Source organism: Canis lupus, chromosome 12 (genome assembly GCF_048164855.1).
Source record: "Canis lupus baileyi chromosome 12, mCanLup2.hap1, whole genome shotgun sequence".
In the NCBI taxonomy this organism is placed as follows: domain Eukaryota; kingdom Metazoa; phylum Chordata; class Mammalia; order Carnivora; family Canidae; genus Canis; species Canis lupus.
Window position 1 is genome coordinate 34288564 of NC_132849.1, and position 23209 is coordinate 34311772.

Here is a 23209-nt window from a genome sequence, read left to right on the forward strand (position 1 = left end):
AATTCATCAAAAAACAATACTTGAGCACCTTTTGTGTGCTAGATGCTATTCTCACTGATGGGGATATAAGAAAAAAAATTACATATCTAAAAATCTGTGATTCTACATCTTTAGTACTTCTTTTTTTTGCCTCTATGAAATTGGATACAACTTTCAAAGCTTGCAGTTGCAGCCACAGCAACAGTTCAGGTGAGCTTAAGCAAAACAAAAAGTTGGCAGACGTGGGGAATTTTACTGGCCCATGTAACTGGAAAGCCAAGTTGTGGTGGTGGTTTCAGGCATGGCTGGATCTAGGGATTTAGGTGATGTCATTGTGACTTGATTCTGTGTGCTTTATATCTTCTGTGTAGTTATAAAGCTAGACTTACATTCTTAGCGCTAGCAAATAGAGAACACTCTCTTCCTCAGTGTCCATATGTATCCCTTCTGATCAACACTTTTAATCTTTGTTCTCCCTGCATCTAATCACTGGGCTACCTCAGAAATTGGGCAGGCATGATTGTGTGATTGAGAACACTGGTGGAATAACAAGAGTTCCAAGTGTGTGCGTGTGTGTATGTGTTTAACTAGAAGAAGGGGACGGGGCTCTAGGTAGGCAACCCAAATAATTTCTACTACACGAGCAAAATGAAGATTTTTTTAAAAAGTTATTTGAGTACGGCTGTTCTTTTTAATCATAGCTCTGTTATGTGATCAAATGTACCTAAAAACTTTAGATAAGAAAATTAAAGGGTTTCCCATATTTTGGATCTGCTGTATTTCTTTAAAAAAAAGAAAAGAAAGGGGCCCCTCGGCTCAGTCAGTTAAGTGTTTAACTCTTGATTTTGGCTCAGGTCATCATCTCAGGGTGGTGGGCTCCTGCAGCCCTCTTAAGATTCCCTATACTGACCTGCCCTTCCCCCCACTTCACTTCCTCTCTAAAAAAAAAAAAAAGAAGAAGAAAAAAGTAAAGAGGTGTAATTTATTTAGTAAGAAAAATTATGTAGTTAACTCTAAGCATAGTGTGAATTAAAAAATATTTGCAGCTGCCCCTTAAAACCCCTTTGTCTTTTGTTTGTATGAAGTATACAAAGTAAAAGAAATATAAATATCTATTGATTGTGTTTTTTTTTAATGTTGATAAATTCTAATTCATCCAGAGAATGATTACCAGCATGGAAAAGACATTTGAAATCACGTTATAAGAGGAATGACAGAAGAATCTGGAGCTGTGTAGCCTGAAGGGTATATTTAGGTGTAATTTGAACAATCATTACAAATATTTGGAAGGTTGTCATGTAGAAAAGGGAAATGTAGATAAGGGTAGGGGGTGCCATTTAATATTTCTTGAACTCTTGTTAAATAACTATATCAGGGTAGGGGGTGCCATTTAATATTTCTTGAACCCTTGTTAAATAACTATATCTTGCAACTATGCTAGACATTTTATATTTGTTGTCCCATTTATTGTAATCTTATGTGATCAGAGTTGTTTTTTTTTTTTTTAGTAGTGAAACTGAAGCTCAAAAAGTTAATTAGTCTAAGATCACTGAGCCAATGAATGTCCAAAGATTCAGACGCTGGTCTGACTTCAAAGGTCATTTTGGATACAAAACTATGGAGAGACAGATTTGGATGCATATTGTGAAGAATTTTCTAAAGATTTAATGGATTGTCTCATGAGTAGTATGTTTCCTGTCATTGGAGGTGTGTAAGGAGAAGCTAGATAATCTCTTGGCAGTTGTTCTGTGTCTGGTGTTGGGGACTGAATTATTGAATTTGAGGTTGGTCTTTTTTTTAATCCTCTAACTATATAAGAGGGCAGAAGAGGGTTGTTCAGCTGCTGTTTAGCATTTCTTGTGTTGTTAAACATGTGTTGTGCATGAAGATGTTGGGAAAACAAAGCCTAATAAGGATGTTGTGCCTGGCCTTTACTGGTTTATAATTTATAATTGTTGCTTTACTATGTGAAGAGACGTTATGGGCCCTTCCTAGTCCTCTCAGGACTCTCAGGTAGAAGCTTCATCTATACTCTCCTGAGCTTCCCTTCTCTTCAATAGAGCATGGTCTTCAATCAGCAGTAGTCAAAATTAGCACTTAAAGTTGGTATTATTAGAGTTGGTACTTGAGATAGCCTTCACGGGACTGAGAGTTTGGAATGGTTATGACTAGACTGGTCTGTAGCCTGCAAAGGGAAAAAATAATGCCTCCGTTATAGTTGACAAAGTTTGGCTAAAGAAGGGATAGGGTGATAAAAAAAAAAGGTATATGTAAAGTGCAGCAATGGCTTCATTTGCTGAGTGCTACTTGAATTACTGTTTTTAGTCTGATAAGTAATCGACAAATAGATCAGGAGGGAATCTAGATAACTAAATATTTGAAATGGAAAGACTGGACTTCTGTATGAGAAAGGTTTAAAAAAAACTGAACTGGAGAAGACATGATCAAAATGTAAATACATGGGTAGGGTAAATAATATTTATTTACCAATTTAGAAATTAGATTCATAGTATGATGCTTTAAAGAGGTAATTTTAGGGTAAGTAAAAGAAGTTGTACAGATGATTTCAGATTTCTTATCACCAGTGTATAGCATAGCTAGAGATAAGAAAATACTGATTTGAGAAAAGTTTTAGGGGGCGCCAGGGTGGGCTCAGTAGGTTAAGCAACTGACTCTTGATTTTGGCTTGGGTCATGATCTCAGGGTTGTGAGATTGAGTCCCACATCCGGCTCTGCTGTGCTGAGTGTGGAGCCTACTTAAGATTTTGCCCCTTCTTCCCCTGCTTGCTGCACATATGCTCACACACCTGTGCGCACACACTCTCTCTTTTTTTTAAAAAAAACCCAAAACAAAAAACAAAAAAACAAAAGGGGGGCGTGTGAAAATATTGTTTGAAAAGATGTCACTAATATATTGATTGGTTTTATATTTGGAAACAATCCCAGGGTTTTTTTTTCCTTTTTTTTTATTTAAACAAAGGATGAAAAAATGTGAAGTTCAAGAAAAGAGATCTAAAGATTGGAGAACTATCAAGGTAGATAAACTCATGAATGGAAGATTCATTAGTGGGGATAAGAGAAATGCAAGGGGGATATGATATATTTTCTGCCTTGAAGTTGAGATAATTGTATCTTCCCCCTAAGTATGTTTAATAGCATTAAAAAATAGTATTTTAATAGCCTTTGCCAAATCTTTTTTTAAAGATTTTATTTATTCATGAGAGACAGAGAGAGAGAGAGGCAGAGACATAGGCAGAGAGAGAAGCAGGCGCCATGCAGGGAGCCCAGCCCGATGGGGGACTCCATCTTGAGACTCCAGGATCATACCCTGGGCCGAAGGTAGATGCTCAACCGTGAGTCACCCAGGCGTCCCTATTTAATTGCTTCCAGCTTCAGAAGAATGACTTAAGTCTTGAACTGTTCCATTTAGAAAACAAATTAAATAATAATATATTAACAGCAGTTATTTTTGAGGGATTTTAAAAAATTGGTCCTATAATCCACTTCTTTGTGAGAAGATCAATTTGAAAATAGTCATATTTTTTACCATTATATTCAAGGTAGTGGTTATCCATGATGGGAAGGGAGGTAGGAGACATATTCAGATGATTGGTAGTGTTTTATTTGTTAAACCGGGTGGTGAATTAATGACTACATTGTTCTTCATACCTTATTGTAGACCTTAAATATTATATAATAAAATAATTTTCCAATTTTTTATTATGGGAAATAATCCAATTACATATGCCCTTTACCTAGTTCTTAACATTTTGCCATTTGAGATTTTATCTCTGTACATGTATATCCATACTCATATACATTTTTCCCCCTAAACTGTGAAAGTAAGTTGCACACATCATGACAATCCATCCCTAAATATATCCCAGCTTTCCTAAGAATAAGGATATTCTTTTCACATCAACATTACCATTATCATAATGGTACCTAAGACAATAAATAGTTCTGTTACATAATATAATATCCTATCTGTATTTAAATTTCTCCAATTGTCCTTAAAATATCTTTCATAGCAGTTTTTATCTGTTATAAAATGAAGACTAAGGTATTACCTTTGATTGTTGTCTCTCTTTAGTCTTAATCTAAGATCTTCCACTATTTTTTCATGCTAACTTTTTGAAGAGCCTTGGCCAATGTAGTTTTCCTTTGCACATTTACCTTCGCCAACTGATTTTTTTTTTTTTTAATTTTTATTTATTTATGATAGTCACACAGAGAGAGGGAGAGAGAGGCAGAGACACAGGCAGAGGGAGAAGCAGGCTCCACACAGGGAGCCCGACGTGGGATTCGATCCTGAGTCTCCAGGATCGTGCCCTGGACCAAAGGCAGGCGCCAAACCACTGTGCCACCCAGGGATCCCCGCCAACTGATTTTTAAGGACCGAGATGACTGTCTTATTTCTTGAAGTTTACTGTTGCATTATTTTTAGAGTAAAATTTGTTAACTTAAACTTTAAATATATGTATGGTTTAGAGCTTTTTTTCTGAATTGTTGTCCAGTTATATTTAGTAGCTTATTGATGTTAAGGTACATTTGGTTATTGAACTTTACTTGGGCAGAGTTCATTTAAGGTTGTTAATAGAGTGTTTGGTTGCATAGTATACAATCAGAATTATTCCTTTCAAACTTAGTGGTGTATAATGAATATCTACTTGACCATAGAAAAGACTCAGCATAAGCAATTCAAATGAAATTCCAAGTTATTAGTATTTGGAGAGGACTGAATTTATTTGTTGAATTTGACAGTAGTGTAAGAGAGTGGGATCCCTGGGTGGCGCAGCGGTTTGGCGCCTGCCTTTGGCCCAGGGCACGATCCTGGAGACCCGGGATCGAATCCCACATCGGGCTCCCGGTGCATGGAGCCTGCTTCTCCCTCTGCCTATGTCTCTGCCTCTCTCTCTGTGTCTCTCTGTGACTATCATAAATAAATTTAAAAAAAAATAAAAAAAAAATAGTGTAAGAGAGTAGTCCCATGGTTAATTTATATATTTAAATCAGCTCTTTAAACCATGATGTAACTTTTTTATTGGCAGGGCACTAGACTGTTATATTTTTCTAACAGTCTTTATAGTAAAGAGAAATTGGTGAATATTTTAAACTAGCCATAAAGAGATTTAGTTTTCTTAACATGATTCTTAAGTTTTAAAGGTAAAACATTTGTGCTTTTAGGTTAGTCTGTAAGAGAAAAAAGCTTTTTATTTAATAGATTTTTTTTCTGTGTGTATGGATCATATATGGAAGTCATTTCTGAAGTGATGTAAGAGAGATGCCCAGTGGCTAGTTGTTAATACAGATTTTTGTCTTAATAGAACTTGACTAAGCAGGTGAGAAAGCTGTTTTCATTTACAAAGTAATTATTATTATTTTTTAAAATATTTTATTTATTTATTCATGAGAATGCACAGAGAGGAGAGAGAGAGAGGCAAAGACACAGGCAGAGGGAGAAGCAGGCTCCATGCAGGGAGCCTGACCTGGGACTTCATCCAGGGTCTCCAGGATCACACCCTGGGCTGCAGGCAGCGCTAAACTGCTGAGACACCAGGGCTGCCCAAGTAATTCTTAAATATAGTCCGTTTACTTACATTTAAAACTGTCTGCTGGGTGTACTCCAAGACATACAGTACTCTAGAAGCCCTGGGAGGCTTGCATTTTTGAGTGATACTTGTTTGTCAATAGAGAGGTACCTTGTATAAATGTGATTGTACTGCTTAAGTAAGTAACTTCAAATTATAGTGGGACTAGGTAACCAATTAAGAACAAAAGAGGATATAAATAAAGTTTATAATCTTTATGTTAAAGAAACATTTAAAATTAAAATGTTTTGTTCATTTGGACTACTTGAGATTTTGATTTTATGGACGTGAAACTATAAAATTATGAGTATAACATATAATTCCAGTCATAGCATACTTCGTATCTGCTAAAATTTTTTTGGAGATTGAAGTTGAAATAAGTTATTATGTTGTACTTATTAGAGAATCCTACCTTTTAAGAAATCAAAATTTTCATGCCAAACATTTAATTGATGATTTTATTCTTAGGTCCTTTTGCTAACTTGTGAATGCAGTTTGGTTTGGATTTTTTTTTTTAATGTTTGCTTTTTAATGCAGAATTGAATTTACCAAAATGCAATTTAGACTTTTAAAGTTTTTAACTAGGTGTGCATGGGTGGCTCAGTTGGTTAAGCGCCTGCCTTTGGCTCCTGGTGGTCCTGGGGGATCCTGGGGGATCCTGCTCAACAAGGAGCCTGCTACTCCTTCTCCTTTGGCCCCTGCTCTTGTGTGCGTGCGTGTAGTGCTCTCTTTCTCTCAAATAAATAAGATCTTTTAAAAATGAAGTTTTTAACTAGAAATTATTTTCTCTTGCTAGGAGGCAGGTGGAAGTCATCATAAAGTTTCTGTTTCACCTGTTGTCCATGTTCGAGGACTCTGTGAATCTGTGGTGGAAGCAGACCTTGTGGAGGCTCTGGAGAAATTTGGGACAATATGGTAAGGCTCATAGGGACTTTGTGCAGATTGAAAACAGTATGGTAAAACAAGCCTTGCTTGCCTGCTACAATCCTTGATGTTTAACCATAATTTATATTAAGTTTGCCTGTGAGTGTATTTCCTTAGAACCCTTTGAGCTTCTTATTTTTAACCTTCTGGGATGATGCATGGATGTATTTTTGTGGATCCATGCTTGCCTCTCACTCCGCAGCCAGGTGTTGTATGTAAAATAGATTATGACATCTTTCATCTGATTTTCAAATGAGTCCATGATTCCTTGTTAAACACTGCTTTAATGTTTAAACGAGTTGATTACACTCTTCATCTTTAGAGTTTTAAGTAGTGGTACTTAAAAACTGATTTTTTGTTGTTATTTATTTTGGAATTTTTAAGAATTAATTGGCAAGTAAAAGTGGGTAGATTAAGGGTAGGCATTATTTGCTTAGGTGTGTTGCTATGAGTTCTTAAGCAGATCATGAGCTGTCAGTGTTTTATCCTAGTTTGTTTTATTTTTGTGTTTTGTATTCACTCAGGGTCCTCTTTTCTCTTCCCACAGCTGGTGTGTGCTTAAGAATATTGACTTAAGTGAAAACATAATCAGAAAAGTGAATCTGTTGCCAAAAATAGACACTCAAAAAGTCTTTCTAAATTATTTTTGGAGTATGCCGGGCTGTTGTTCTCTTCTTAGTATGGATAGTCTAGAGTTGATTTTATTATTTTTTCCTTGGTGAATATGTTTGGGGTTTTGGTTATAGGCCTTAGAAACACAGACTAACTCAAAATACAGAAACAGCAGAGAAGTTTCAGTATATTTACAGAGATAAATCGGTTGCTTGATTGCTTCCATCTTATAAAATGTGATGTGGAGTTCTGAGTATTGAATGGATGTATAAATAAATGGTGAGAGATTGATCAGACATGTCCAACGGAAAGGAATCATTGCTTCAAAGGAGTAGGAGTAGTGTTAGGTGACACCTTCTGTCATCTTTTTTATTAATTTTTTTGATGACCATGTTATAAAGAGGTGGATGACTTGGCAAACCTGTTATCCTCAACTTATGTACCTCAGAAACTACAGTTATATATTGTTTATTCTTGGAGGTACAAATTGGCAATCCACAGGGCAGAAGAAAGCCCATTTCTTAAAGTGTCATTTTAAGTGGATATTGGAAATAAGTTTGTCTGGAGCTTTATATATTGAAGCAAACCTCTTAGACCTTGCTTAGACTTGCATGTTTGCTCTAGACTAACCCTATGGATTGCATCATCCCATGGAGTTAGAAAGAGATGGTTATTTCTGGGCTTATTTTTTCTTCTATTCTTTTATATTGGGCTTTTAAAGTTATTTCCTTAAAGTGAAGAAATACTGAAGCAATGTCCGAAAACAAGCTGGTGAGCAAATACTGGTGGAAACTTTAGAGAAATAATAACTGTATTGATATTTTGATGTTAATTATGACCATGACCTGAATGTTGGGCCTTAAAGAAATAAGACTATTTGTTGAAGTTGGTTAGTTATTTGAATCCCTTTTGAGTGGCCTATTTTTAGCCTGTATACTTTTTGATACTTAGTCCATGATAAAGTGTTTTATATGTGAATGTAATTCAGTTAATTTGCATTCTGCCTTCAGGATTGGTAGTTTTGTGGGTAAAAAGTTGCAAAATAATTGGAAAAATTAGTGTATAATTAAAAGTTTAATTGGGATAAATATGTGTGATAGGAGTTTTATTTATATGCAATGATCTTGAATAAGATGGCAGCTGTTAAAGCTGAAAGAACCTTGAAATAGCCTCCAGCGAGGAGTAGGTATTTTACTTCAAATGTTGCATTTATAGAATCTTTCTCTGTTTATTTCTTTAGTGGTGTGTGTAGGATTATAAGATTATATAGAAGCTGCACATATTAAAAGGATGTGTCACTAAGTTCAACACATAGTAAGTTTACGCCTAAAAACTAGATGTGTAGGAAAGAAGTTTAGGAGAAAGTATAAGATATTGAGAATGGTTGTGTCAGTATAATAAAATTCTATTTTTGTCTTTATTCTTTAGTGTATTCATGTGTTAGGATCAAAATAATATTTAAAAATCTATACTGAGGGGCAGCCTGGCTGGCTCAGTGGTTTGGCACCGCCTGCAGCCTGGGGTGTGATCCTGGAGACCCAAGATCGAGTCCCGCGTCGGGCTCCCTGTGTGAAGCCTGCTTCTCTCTCTGCCTGTGTCTCTGCCTCTCTCTCTGTGGGTCTCTCATGGATAAATAAATAAAATCTTAAAAAAAAAAAATCTATACTGAGTCTCTCTTTCTCCCTTTCCCCCTTCCATTAAAGGAGAGGATGCTATGTATAATTAGCTACATTGGTTTAAAATTTTAAAACAAAACTTTTGGGACCTAATTTGTATAATAAATCTTTTGCTTCCTTCTGTTTTTATTTAAAAATTAGTAAATGTGTTTTGAGTTATAAGTTGAAAGCACTGACCCTACCATGTCCTTAGGCCTTTTACTTTTTTATTTTCTTTGTTCTTCCAATTTTCCTCATATTAATGCTTTTAAAGGTTTCTTACAAATTACATGCCCAATACTTTAGGTGCATTCTAAAAATATCTGCTATCTGCAATATTCTAATTTCTTCTTCTTTATCTCCACATGATGCCACTTCTTAACTTTTTTTTTTTTAAGATTTATTTATTCATGAGAGACCTAGAGAGGCAGAGACACAGGCAGAGGGAGAAGTAGGCTCCCCGCAGATAGCCCAGTGGTGGGACTTGGGACTCAGGATTCATTCCGGATCCTGGGATCAGGCCCTGAGCCAAAGGCAGATGCTCAACCACTGAGCCACCCAGGCATCCTGCCACTTCTCAACTTTTAAATCTCTAGCTCACTTAGTTTAGTTACAGAAGGCAGTTTTACTATGACCATGTCTAAAATAGGCCAATAAAGAATTTATTTTCGAACTTTTATAATTTCCTGTGCTAAAGAATAAAAAGGCATTATTATTATTTTTTAAGATTTTATTTATTCATGAGAGACACAGAGAGAGAATCAGGACATAGGCAGAGGGAGAAGCAAGCTCTCCACAGGGAGCTCAATATGGGACTTAGTCCCAGGAACCCAGGATCATGACCTGAGCCAAAGGCAGACGCTCAACTACTGAGCCACCCAGGCGTCCATAAAAGGGCATTATTAACATATTTACTTGGTAATACCATTTATTCAACCAACTTTTTTTGTTTTTTTTGTGAGAGGAGAATGTTTATTCTTTAATTTCTTTAGCGTAGTCCTGATTCCAGGGTTTTCTATTTTTTGTATGCAAGACTTGAGAACTTCAGCCAGAAGTTTCTAAAAGGAATGTTTCCCTCCTGGGATTTATATTTTGCATTCATGATTGGTAAATCTTTAATTTCCGGCAGCCCCGGTGGCGCAGTGGTTTAGCGCCGCCTGCAGCCTAGGGCGTTATCCTGGAGACCCTGGATCGAGTCCCATGTCAGGCTCTCTGCATGGAGCCTGCTTCTCCCTCTGCGTGTGTCTCTGCCTCTCTCTCTCTCTCTCTCTGTGTCTCTATGAATAAATAAATAATCTTTAAAAAAGTCTATTATTTCTGTATTGTTTAATTTGAAACAGTGTGGGTGGGTAGAGCTAGCAAGCTTCATAGACCAGCAAATATTGATTGAATGCCTGTTAATGTGTCTGCTCTGTTTCTAAATTCCCAAGGATTTGAAGATGAATGAAGCAAGGCAAGCAGTTTGTATGCAGTAACATAATCTTGACAACAATCCTTCCAAGTTTTATAAATGAGGAAGCTGAAAATCATAAGAAATTACATAATTTGGGGATCCCTGGGTGGCGCAGTGGTTTGGCGCCTGCCTTTGGCCCAGGGCGCGATCCTGGAGACCCGGGATCGAGTCCCACATCGGGCTCCCGGTGCATGGAGCCTGCTTCTCCCTCTGCCTGTATCTCTGCCTCTCTCTCTCTCTCTGACTATCATAAATTAAAAAAAAAAAAAATTTAAAAAAAAAATTACATAATTTGCCAGGCCACAAAATAAACCATTTGCCAGTTTCTAAAGGATAGCAGTAGGTCTGGATGCTTGATTGAGAAGCAGTGCTGTCACTGAGTACCTGACCTGATGGTTTTTTTTTTCCTGCAGCCTTCTGTTATTATAAAACCATAATTGTATTTTAAATATTTTTAAGGTGTTCTTGTGAATAGAGGGCATATTGTTTCCCCTGGTGTAATCCACGTGCTTTGATTTCTTTGTTCCCTTCTTCCCTTCATTGCTTTATTTTTCATTTGGTGTACTAAAATATGTTCCTTCCCAAGAGTATACAGTGAAATGTAAATAATACCACCTTCTTGCTCATAGGCAACCGCAGTTACCATAATCTAGTGAGTATCTTTTCATGGATTAATTTTTTTTTTTTTAAAGATTTCATTAGAGAGAGGCAGAGATACAGGCAGAGGGAGACTCAGGCTCCATGCAGGGAGCCCGATGTGGGACTCAATCCCAGGACTCCAGGATCGCTCCCTGAGCTTAAGGCAGATGCTCAACCACTGAGCCACCCAGGCATCCTAGATTCTTTAATATTTAAAAATATTTTGGAGATCATTTATTTGTATGAAATTTGGTTGGTTTGGAGTTGCTTTCATGTATCTTTTGGTTCCCTTGTTTTTAGTAAGATAAATGAAAGTATATAGTCATTTCTTAATTATTAGTGTGAGCACTTATTTATTTAGAAAATTCAATAGGGGTAGTTTCTGTTGTTAAGGGTCCCATCTGCTACTCTACAGTTTTATTCCTATTGGTTTCTATATCTCTCTATTTTCTAATACTGCTTTGGCAGCCTGAAGAATAAAATGGGGCGGTGTCATTAATGACTGATAACAGACTTGTGCTTGAGAAGGGCCAAAGATGGACAACCTTTCAGTCATAGGATAAGTTTTCAAATATGAATCATCTGCCTGGTGTACCACAATTTATTTGGATGATTTAATAATTGATGAAAACTGGATATATATAGTAAAGAATACTAATCTGTATTATTTCACACATTTTTATTAAAGTCTACTTTTTCTTGATTGAGAATAACAGTAACTGAATTTATTATATTTGGATATTCTTTCCCAATCTGCTTTTCAGCTATGTTATGATGATGCCATTTAAACGGCAGGCTCTAGTGGAGTTTGAAAACATAGATAGTGCCAAAGAATGTGTGACATTTGCTGCGGATGAACCTGTGTACATTGCTGGTCAACAGGCTTTTTTCAACTATTCTACAAGCAAGAGGATCACTCGGCCAGGAAATACTGATGATCCATCAGGAGGCAACAAAGTTCTTCTGCTATCAATTCAGAATCCTCTTTATCCAATTACAGTGGTATGTATTTTAGGATAATAAGCTAAATTAAAAATGATTTTGAAAATTGCTTCTGGAGTGACTTAGTTTTCTTCACTGCCTTCTAGATATTTAAAAATAGTGTTTTTAAAAGGATTATTAAGATGAATCTTAATTTTGACTATCATGTAACAAACAGATTTTGAGCACTGAAGCTGAAAAGGTCAGATATGCAGTTGTCACAATTAAATAAGCACATTTTAGATTTTGTACATTCAGCATCAGTGTTAACTCTGTTTTGGATAGGGAATTAGACTTGTTAGAAATGACCAAGAAACTTCTCTCACTCATGTGCAAGCACAATTGTTAAGGGCAACTACTAAGAAAGGACAGAAGCCCGAAGATGTATATATCATTTTAAGTGGTTTGAGATCATGTATTAAAAACCTGTCTGAGGGATCCCTGGGTGGCGCAGCGGTTTAGCGCCTGCCTTTGGCCTAGGGTGCGATCTTGGAGACCCAGGATCCAGTCCCACGTCGGGCTCCCAGTGCATGGAGCCTGCTTCTCCCTCTGCCCGTGTCTCTGCCTCTCTCTCTCTCTCTCTCTGTGTGACTATCATAAATAAAAAAAACAACAAACAACAACAACAACAAAAAAAACCTGTCTGATTTACTTAAAATTCTGTCATACCCTTTAAAAAAAGTGATATTAGCAGAATTTATATAAAGGATTCATGTCCTGAATCAGTTAAGTTTTTTACTCCATAGTCACATGCTGTTTCATAATAAATCAGTGACAAGGGAACTTTATTTTTGTGATGAATAGAGTATCACAGTAAGGGAAGCTTCACTTGGTATGATTTCTAGTAAGGGTATGTGATATTGGGACATAAAGCATAAGATACTATTTAAATTTTACTAGATATTATTTACCTCTGTAATACTTCTAGACTTATTAATAAGCAGTATCAATATAGTTCTAGTATTTTGTGTTTGAGGAAAAAGAACAAATCTGATCTAGTACAGGTACTCTCATTGGTTTATGGTTGTATTCCTAGTACCTAATGGTGCCACCATGTAATTGTAGATGCTCAAGAAATTTCTTGACAGCTGAAGAGTTGTTGTTAAGTGGGTATTTTAGTTCTTTATTATTTAATTCAGGGATCTTGTTTGTTGATATCTAACATTGTATAAATGATCTTCCCAGAGTCTTGTCTCTGTATAGTCATCCCTTAAAAAATGAATACCAAGTTGATCTGTTACTACTTCTTTTTTTTTTTTTTTTAAGAAGTAGTAACACTTCTTAATAAGTATTTATTACTATAATTTAAGGGATCATAAAACATTTCAGAATCACATTTGGAAAATGAAACATATATTAATTGATTATAGGTTGGTTTTATTGTGTATTGTCAGACGTTATTTTAGGTACCTGTGAAATAGGAATCAAGTATTTATTTAGGAGATAAAATAGGTTACAGTCCTTTTGAAATGTTTCATTGTAATTTTTTTAATGTTAGATATACTGTATGGGTGAGGAAATAATTTAGAAGTGTAACAGTTTTTAAAAGTTTAATAGTAATGAATAGAAATGACATCTTGACAAGTTTTTTTTTTTAAGTTGAAAAAGGTATAGTATAACTTTCTTGTTTTTCCAAATATAAAATGTGAAGAAATCTTGTTTTCTTTCCTTCATAGGATGTTTTATATACTGTATGCAACCCTGTTGGAAAAGTACAGCGTATTGTTATATTCAAGAGAAATGGGATACAAGCAATGGTTGAATATCCTTTACTTATAAATTTTTTTTATTGATGTATAGGAATGCTGTGTAATGTGCTCTTGTTTTCCCTTTATAATTTCTAGACAAGTGGTATTCTCCACTCCTCTCCCCCAAACTACTTTAGATTTAAACAATGAAACTGCAGTACTTACAGATAAGAATACCTTGCTACCTAAAAACATTCTAGTGCTGCATCTCCAGAGTGTGCTTTGTCTTTTTTTAATGGGGAAAAAATGTTTGATAATATGTACATTTGTACCTTTCTAAAATGTGAACTTCTCCTTAAAATAAGTAGTTTGAAAGTACCAAAACTTTATAGAGTTGATAATATAAAACTCTTCTTACCTTTTTTTGTTGAATTTTTTAAATGGTCATAGTTTATGTAAGAATTTTTCATTGTTAAATTTGTTAATTGTTGAGTAAAAGGTGCAAGTTGCAAAATACTACGTATTGTATAATGCCATGTAAAAAGAAAATAATAACTACCCACCCCTCCCCCCCACCTATGTGTACATGTGTATGCATAGAAAAACATGAGGGCTTTACAGCAAACTTTTTTTTTCCCCCTAAGCCAAGGCCCAGTTTTATTAACACTCATTCTAGAGCACATGGTTTGGGGCTATTAGACATGTCTCTGGGGAAAGGAGGCTGTAGGCTGGCAGGCAGTGATGGGATATAGAGGAAAGGTACAACAAAGTTGGATGGGTCCCCCCTCTTCAAGTATCCCCCATAGACTCCCACGTATCTCTGGGCAGAGGTTGGAAGTATGATCTCACTCAGGATTTGGACTTGGATACAGCAAGTCGGATGAGTCCAGCCAGGTCCACTACGCCTAGGGCCACATCTCCAACAATGGCCATGTCCACTAGTCCATCTTTCTTCCTGGCCTTGTCAATGAGCCATTCCAGTTCCTGGGCCTGGTTGTTCTGAGGCTCTGTCTGCAGCAGCCCCCGCACATGCTTTAGTGCCTTCTCATATTCTTTGAGCCAGTAGTTCCCCATAGCCAGGTAGAAGACATAAGCCCACTGCTCTTTACTCCCTTTGGGGAGCAGCTACTCTAGCAGTGCAATGCCTTTGCGGATGTCATCGCTGTACTTGCTTTGCATCAGGCACCAGCCATACTCAAACCGTGTGCTCTTGGACACGAAACCTGCTACCTTCCCAGATTTGAAATTTCTTTAACAAACTTCAGCAGGTCATCCACAGACACCAACTTGTTCAGTATGGCCTGCATGGCCGCTGCCACTGCAATCCTCACACTCCTCACACCTAGGTTGCTACTGTGCCACCAGTCTCCATGGTCTATTGGCAGGGAGAGCCTCTTTCTTCTACAGCAAACTTTTAATGGTGCTGACTTCCAGCAAGGTGTTTTGCTCTTTTTTTTTTTTTTTTTTAAACCACTTTGGTGATTTTTTTTTTTAACTATAGACCAAATAATTTTTTAAAACCAATAAAATGAAGGTAGTTAAGTGATTATAAAACCCTGCCTTCTAAAAAAAATTTAAAAAAAACCCTGCCTTCTCAGAAATATATAAAATCAATTATTTGTTTTATATAGTTTTTTTTTTGTAATGTTTTTCCTCCTTTAAGAGTAAAATATTTCCTGTTTCAAGAGAGCAGACTGTCGTTTGCCAGGGAATGGGACCATGCTCCATTTCCCCTCTTCCTTTCAATTTATAAAGTACTTCTAATGGCATAGGAGGATTAATGTCGAGTTTTTGGTTTATTATGTTTTCTTTGGCACCCTTGATCTTAAAAAGAAATTCTCCTAAAATTCATCTAGAAATTTTATTGGTAAAGCATTTCTAGAAGCGAGAGTTATGTCTGATTATTTTCAGTTCTTTTTTTTAGGCAGTGAATAATGATTAAATATTTAAATTAAACCAAATTTCCTTAATAGATCTTATGTTTGAATCAGTCCTTTGTGCCCAGAAAGCTAAAGCAGCACTCAATGGAGCAGATATATATGCTGGATGTTGCACACTAAAAATTGAATATGCAAGGGTAAATATTTTTTTCAACACTTTGCCAAAGAAGTATTTATGCTTTGGATATACAATTTGAGCTTACTTTTTTTTTAATCTTAACAGCCAACTCGTCTAAATGTTATTAGGAATGACAATGACAGTTGGGACTACACTAAACCATATTTGGGAAGACGAGGTAAGTATTTTATGCATTTTAGAATGTCTTACATCTGCTGACAAATTTTTTACGTGCAGTTAGCTTCCTTTTTCCTGAGGTGAGCTAGTTCATTCAAATGAAAACCTTGTTTGGTGAATGCTTGTGTTGCTAAAGGCCTTGTAATACTGGAAAATAACCTTGAAATTAGTGCCCCCTACTGGTATGTACTGAGTTATTTATATTTAGTTCAACAAGGAGCCCACACATACAGGCACGCCCGCAGTTCAAGGACTTGCATTTCTCCAAGCAGCTCTCTCTCTTTGGAGGAGAGGAAACTGATTCAGAATATTCCTTACAAACTGCAGACTTGCACACTGCTTCTCTATGGAAAGGACTTTTCCCCCAAGCTGGACGAGGCATTAAGAAGGATAGAGGACTCCAGCAGGCTGACTCTACACTTCATCATGCACAACATCGGCATCAGCAAAAAGCCCTCTGAAAAACTCAGACTTGCAATTCACCTTGACTGCATACTGCATGCACCATCACCCCAAGTTTTTAAAGGAGGACACTTAACAGTACTTCAGACTTGCATGGGATGAACACCATGATAGACTGTGCCCATTTATTCAAGTTGTATATGTATATTGGTCTGATTTCCCTTAAGGCTTCAGTTGTAGAATTTAAGACTTTTCACGAAGTACTAGACTTTATTTACAATGTTGTAAATCTTAATGCCCATTAATGTAACTGTTTGCAGCTTAGATTCAAATTGTTAATTGGCAATAACCAGGACCAATTTATCTATAGGTCTTGAGAACTGCTAATGCTCAACCAATCCACACAGATATTAAAGATAAAAGGATTAGAAAGGTGCACACTTGCTGCACTTAAGTTTACTCTTTTGGGTTTTTTTTTTTACCTTAATTGTGGACATCGAACAGATTAACATGATGAAAAGATGCATTATATGTAAAAGATGGTTTCTGTGTGGTTTGATTTTTTTTTTTTTTTTTGTAAAGTGGCTGTTTATAAGTTGTCACTTTTTGTAACAATTTAAGGTTATCTATCACTCATGTTAACTTGTGTAACTAGAAATTTTGACATTTTAAATATAGGTGAAAGTAACATGTCTGTTCAAGGTACACTATATTTAAATCTGATAAATCTTAAAATAAGCATTTCATTTGAGATGCATTTTCACCTATAACTTATAAATGCTAGATTTCATGAGCATAGATTTGACTGATAAAATTGTTCAACTAATTGTGTGGCAATTTTGGAATATACAAATTAAAATGTGGATCTTGTAAAAACAAGGGGGCTGCAGTATTGGCTACACCTCAACTACAATATCAGTTTTTGAACCACATGTTGGAAAAACTTACCAATATGATCATATCTGTAAAAGTCCATAAAGTAGGAAAAATTTTTGTGGCATCCAAAATATCTTGGGCAATAGGGACGCAATAGTGCATGTACTCTTGCAAAAAGAAAAAATAAAAGACAATGCAATGATCTTGTGCATGTTCCAATATTTAGAACTTTGGATGATTGGCCTCTTTAATTCTCAATTGTTAGGAAATCATCTTGCCTTATGCACGGGGTTGCAAACAGGTTTGTATTGTGATGCAGCTTTGGCCGGACCCCACATTTTTCCCTACTCACAAATCTGCTTGGCATAAGCTTGGTACAGTTGAATACAGTATTGGAAAAAAAGCCTTAGTACTCAAACAACAGAACAAGTGGTTGATGAGAAATCTCTCACTTCTGTCAATTTACAGTCTGTTATTGAATACTTTTTTTTTTAAAACTCATTTGAGAGAGTGAGTTTTGGTCACATTTCTCTTAATGTCTCTTAAAACGTTTGTGGATATGCTTCTTACTTACTAGTGTTTACATCTGTTCTGTTAGGAGGTCTAAAGTTTATGCAGAGCCAGCCTTGGTTAGTTTTTCCTATAAGAGTTATAATCAGAAAAGGTTAGAAATGTGTGAGGTAGATATTTAAAGAGTGAAATATAAAGAAGTAAAGTGGAATTTTAGTTGGTTTTCAAAGGAAAAGAATTCTTGCTTTGTAATTCCTGACAGATACTTGTCTGGCAAGACTGTAGCAGTTTATATTCTTGTTTTTGTAGTGATTTCATCATCCAATCAAGTTGATAACTGAATTGTAACTTTTTCTACCAAAAAGAACTCTGTAATAAATATTACCTCATTTTTAAAAGTCCTTTTCAGCCCAAATTACATTTTAGTGCAAAAAGTTCTTAGCCTGGACTCCAGAAAATCGTTCCAGAAATGTTAAGCAAAACTTGTGTATGTGTGCACTTTTTTTGGGGAGAAGGTAATATAGCTTCCATCAGATTTTAGATGTATTCATGGAAAGTTACAAGCCACTATTTACAGACTGATATAATCAGTATTTGATTCTTCTGCACACTTCTGTTTTATGTGACCTTATATTAGGTAGCGAATACTTCAAATGAGAATTATTAATAATGAGAATGTTTGGTTGAAAGATACCTTGGGAGACCATCTACTCTTAACTCCTTCATTTTATGAATGAAGATTGTGAGTTTCTGTGATTTTTTTTTTTAAGATTTAATTTATTTATTCATGAGAGACACAGAGAAGAGAGAGGCAGAGACACAGGCAGAGGGAGAAGCAGGTTCCATGCAGGAAGCCCAATGTGGGACTCAATCCCGGGACTCCAGGATCATGCCCTGGGCCAAAAGCAGGCGCTAAACCACTGAGCTACCAAGGTGTCCCGAGTTTCTGTGATTATACAGTGAATTAGTGGTTAAATTGGAATCTTCTGATTCCTAATCTAGTGCTCTTTCCTTTATAGCACACTGTTAACTTGTTTCAATAAAACTGAGCCGTGAAGACCTTATAGTGGTTTTGGTTTAAGATTCCTTAGATCAGATAAGGAATTTCATGTAGTGTTTGGTGGCATACTTAAATAGAGGAATACTAACAGAAAGGATTAGCTGACTGGGTTAATTCAAGAGGAGTGGGACTTACATGGTGATGGTGGAATCCATGTAATGGAAAGAAGGAACTATGAATGACGGGAGAAGAAATGACTTTGGGGAAATGGAGGGAGGATCTTAATAACTTGGAGCATATGAAAGGGTTTTTGGAGAAAGACTAAGTCTGTGAGGCCCCAAGTGGGATAGAATATGGGTAGAGGACCAATTTCTATACAATATAAAAATTAATTATCTTCTAATTTTGGACCAACTGAAAATTTAAGGGAAAGTAATGAGTACCTTTTTATGGGTTTTGGGGAAGCAGAGGGCTAGATGGTTTTTTTGATTGATAGGGATGGTATAAAGAGAATTTATATACTGAATAAAAGTTGAATTAAATGACCTCTTAGGTCCCTTTTAATGCTATGATAACTTGAAATAGGTACTTAAAATGACAACTTCTCTAGGCTGAAGTGAAAATTATTTCTCATCTCCCATAAACCTCATTTGTTTAGGTGACTAAGGATTTATTGAAAGCCTCTTTATGAATTTTCAAAGATTTAGAATGACCAGACTCAAAGATACATTTAAAAAAATTCTTATTTGGTACTATAATATGATCAGCAAACTTTCTAAAAATATTGTACAATAATTTCTAAAATTTACCAACCAACATAGGAAGTGTTGTTTTAGAAACTTACAAGTAATTTTTTTTTTGATGTCTCAAATTAAATTTAGGAAAATTGGCATGCCTTTCCTAAAAACTTAGCTAGAATTAAAATTGTTTTTTAGGAGTATTGTAGTACTCTCATCCAATAATGTAGCCCCCTTGGTTAGCTTTATCTTGGCATATTTAAACTTTGGGGAGTGCTCATAGTCCTGCCTGGTGTTAAGGTCTATACACAATGACCAATCCATGATATAATATGGGCCAGTGATGTGCAAATTTCCAGCTCTCAAGTCAGTAGGTGTTTGTAAATATGTGTATATACATACAAAATACTCTGTGTTTACTGATTGTGAAACCATGTAATACAGGTTGTTGTTGGCTTATGCTGAACTTCTTGAAAGAAGCCCACTTTGAAAATGTGTTGCTGTTGAAGCTAATAGTATGATTCAGGTACTGTCTTTCAAAAGTACTGCACTTAAAGCTTGTTTTAAAGACATGTATTGGTAAAAACTTCTGTACAGTGTCAAACTCTAGCATTGTGTATGTTCACTTTCTGAAAAGTATCCATTCTTTCCTTAAATTTGAAAGTGTGATTGTATTTGGCATTTGCCAAAAAGATATTTTCAAGTTAAGTGGAATTTGTTAGATAGAGTTACTTCCTTAAACTCTTGGTGTTTGTATTTAAATTGGATATGAATGGATGTTTAAAGTTAACCAGGAATCATATTTCTTTTATGAATTGTAATGGATGTTTTGAATGGGTGTTTCCCATGTGAGTACTCTGTTAAGTACTTGGGTCAAAATTGTTAAAACCATGTTTCTACTTTTGTGTCAGATAGAGGAAAGGGTCGCCAGAGACAAGCCATTTTGGGAGAACACCCTTCTTCGTTTAGACATGATGGCTATGGTAAGTTTGTCAAGGCAGAAGGAAGGTAGTATAGATGAACTATTAGAATTTTTGCATTTCTGATGAAGAATGGCACATTTCTTGTCTCTATTTTTCCTGCTCACCTGACTTGGTTTATAGGGGATCAGTCCCTTATAATGTACTCCCAAGGAGTTGTCCAAAATCCTTTGTTTTCTTAGGATATTGATATATAATCCTTGAGATGAATGAGAGCTGTTGGTTGGGGATTGAAAGCTTTATTACTAGTTTGGTTTGGTTTGGTTTTGATTAGTAATAGGCTCTGGTCTGTTAGAGGACCAAAGAGAAATACTACTGCTTAGTAAGTATATTTTCTTCCATTCTAGCAATTACGAACAATGAGGAACTTTGAGTAATAAAGGCAGAAAGAGGGGCATTTGTCAAAAAGAAACATGTTTCTGGTTAGAGCCTAATTCTTTAGTTCTGGAGTTGGTATTTTGGCTTTGGCTAAATTTGTTTGTATTTAATTCCTCTTTTAAAACTTCAGTTTTAATGTTTGCTATGTTGATAAGATGAGATCATGAAACCTAAAATAATAGTCTTCCCAAGGAAAAAGTTAGGTATCAGACTATTATCCTTGTAGGGGTAGATGTTGAGAATTGTTATTGATAAGAGTTTTAACTGGTTATAAGGTTTGTGTTTTTTAAATGTTTTTTAGTTTTTAGTAGTAGTTATTGACCTCACCTATTCTGTGGTTTAAAGCTGAAGTACAATGCTCTTAGAAGTGATAGAAAATAGAAATTGTTATACTGTACTCTCGGGATTTATTTTCGAAAAGCACCCAGTGTTGGCTCTGAAATGTTTTCAAATTGCATTCCTTAGTGTCGTTTTTTGAACTCTGGAATTTATTAACTTATGTGTGTGTGTGTGTGTGTATGTTCAGTTATATGGTAGTCTATATGGCAGAAGTGATTGAAACAATCTCTTTGTTGTCAAAACAGTAAATGTGATATGGAAAGAGAATCTTATTACAGCTGTTTTAGTGCGTTCCTTGATCATTTTTCTTAGCTGTTTCTTTAACAGCATAAATATTAAGTTGGTCATTAGGAGCCCTTATTAGGAGCCCACTGCGCTTTCCATAATGGAGGGTAACAAAGATTTCTAATCATAAGTTTTTTTTTTAAGATTTTTATTTATTTATTCAGAGAGAGAAAGAGGCAGAGACACAGGCAGAGGGAGAACCAGGCTCCACGCAGGGAGCCCGACGTGGGACTTGATCCCGGGTCTCCAGGATCACACCCCAGGCTGCAGGCGGCGCCAAACCGCTGCACCACCAGGGCTTCCCTAATCATAAGTTTGTAGTGTAGTTGTGGAGTATATGTGTTATGACAGTCAGGAAAGGGCTAAAAATAGTTTAAATATTTTGCCAAAGGAATCTAGAAAAATCTGTGAAAAAAATAAATGAAGGACCAAGAACCCTGCTGTGGTAGTGTTGACACAGACTATTTTCTCAGTATGGGTTTTCAGGTTTGCCTTTTTTTTTTTTTTATAAACTATATCTCACTGAAAAATTGTATAAATAAAAATGTTATATGTTCTAGAAGAACTTGATATTTTTAAAAAGCCAAAGTGAAATTCTTTGTCAGTTTCATACCTTAATTGATTTTGCGTGTGTGTGTGTGTGTGTATAAATTTTAAAATGTAAACTTAAAGAGAGGTGCAAAATTCTTTGCATTGGCAGATAAATAGGGTCCTCCTGAGGAGGAATGGTTGTGGTGGGGTTATGTAGGGGTATACATTCTGAGCTATGTCCATTGAAACAGTTAATTCTGACGATAACTTGTTCTGCTTTCCTCGGGAAGTAAGCAGAATAGAGTATTGGAGGAGAGAGAGAGAGAGAGATGACTAAAAAGAGGTGGAGAAGTAAGGTGAGGAAATTGGGGAAAAGCAGAGATGGGAGTAGGTGCTAGTGATATGTTGAGCCTTTTTAAAAACTGCAAATCATAGCTGTATCCCTTCACATCTGCAGTTCAGCAAAACAGGTATTTTTGCACTCTGGTGTCATATGATACCATGGGTGGCTTTTCCTTTCTGATGGTCTATGAGAATAAGGGAATAGAAAAGGTTTAATTGTTTAATTATATTAAATTTATACATCAGTTTATTATAGTATTAAAGATCTGTGCTTTCAGAATTCTTTAAATCTTTTACTTTGGGAAGCCCTGTCCTAGGAGGTGAACTAGTAGACGCCCTCATACTTGAAAAATACTATTTTTGCCATTACACAGATTTATTTTCTCTAAACCTCAGAAAAAAATTGTATATTAATTGCTAGCATCTTTGGATATGGCCCCTGAACCAAAGGTTTCAAAGTATAAGGGTGAAAAATGTCTTCAAAATTATAATAATGCCATTTATGTAGCATTTTTCCACATAAAGTTAATTTTTTTAATACCCAAAGTATTAGCTTTTGAGCATCAAAACTTTTTTTTTTTTTTTTTAAAGATTTTACTTATTTATTCATGAGAGACACAGGGAGAGAGAGAAGCAGAGACCACAGGCAGAGGGAGAAGCAGGCTCCATGCAGGGAGCTCAATGCGGGACTTGATCCCGGGTCTCCAGGATCAGGCCCTGGGCTGAAGGCGGCGCTAAACTGCTGAGCCTACCCCAGGCTGTCCAAGCATCAAAACATTTTGTGTGAACTTTTTGTTTTATGTATAGAAAGCTTTTAAAAGATTTCTATTTTTTCTTCTTAAAATATAGGCAACAATTTAAATAGTGTAGACAACATAATTTAATCCTGAAAGCTGAGGTCATGATTACCAATATCAGTTATATTCTCTTGCACTGAATTCAGTTGTTACCTATGGCAGTGGATCTCAACATTTTTGGACTTTAAATAGAGTGGAAGTTTCCACTGCTCGTCTGCCACACATCTTCCTACTTTCTATGACAAAATGTAGCGATGATAGTGAAGTGTCATTAC

At 35.9% G+C, this 23209-nt stretch overlaps 1 protein-coding gene and 1 pseudogene across 3 annotated transcripts in view; one reads left to right on the forward strand and one right to left on the reverse strand.

Annotated features, from left to right (window-relative positions):
* Positions 1-23209, forward strand: part of HNRNPLL (heterogeneous nuclear ribonucleoprotein L like) — a 39853-nt gene that overhangs the window by 4819 nt on the left and 11825 nt on the right. The window contains exons 1-7 of one of the 3 annotated variants that reach the window (XM_072770466.1): positions 1967-3014; positions 6367-6485; positions 11618-11855; positions 13511-13596; positions 15503-15599; positions 15686-15758; positions 20194-20265. In XM_072770466.1, the coding sequence (XP_072626567.1) occupies positions 2961-3014; positions 6367-6485; positions 11618-11855; positions 13511-13596; positions 15503-15599; positions 15686-15758; positions 20194-20265 (739 nt within the window). In that variant the 5' untranslated portion in view covers positions 1967-2960. Of the gene's footprint in view, positions 1-1966; positions 3015-6366; positions 6486-11617; positions 11856-13510; positions 13597-15502; positions 15600-15685; positions 15759-20193; positions 20266-23209 lie in introns of those variants that run through there. The other 2 variants (XM_072770464.1, XM_072770465.1) reach the window with 2 other exon arrangements.
* On the reverse strand, positions 14372-14829 carry LOC140601494 (mitochondrial fission 1 protein pseudogene; annotated as a pseudogene).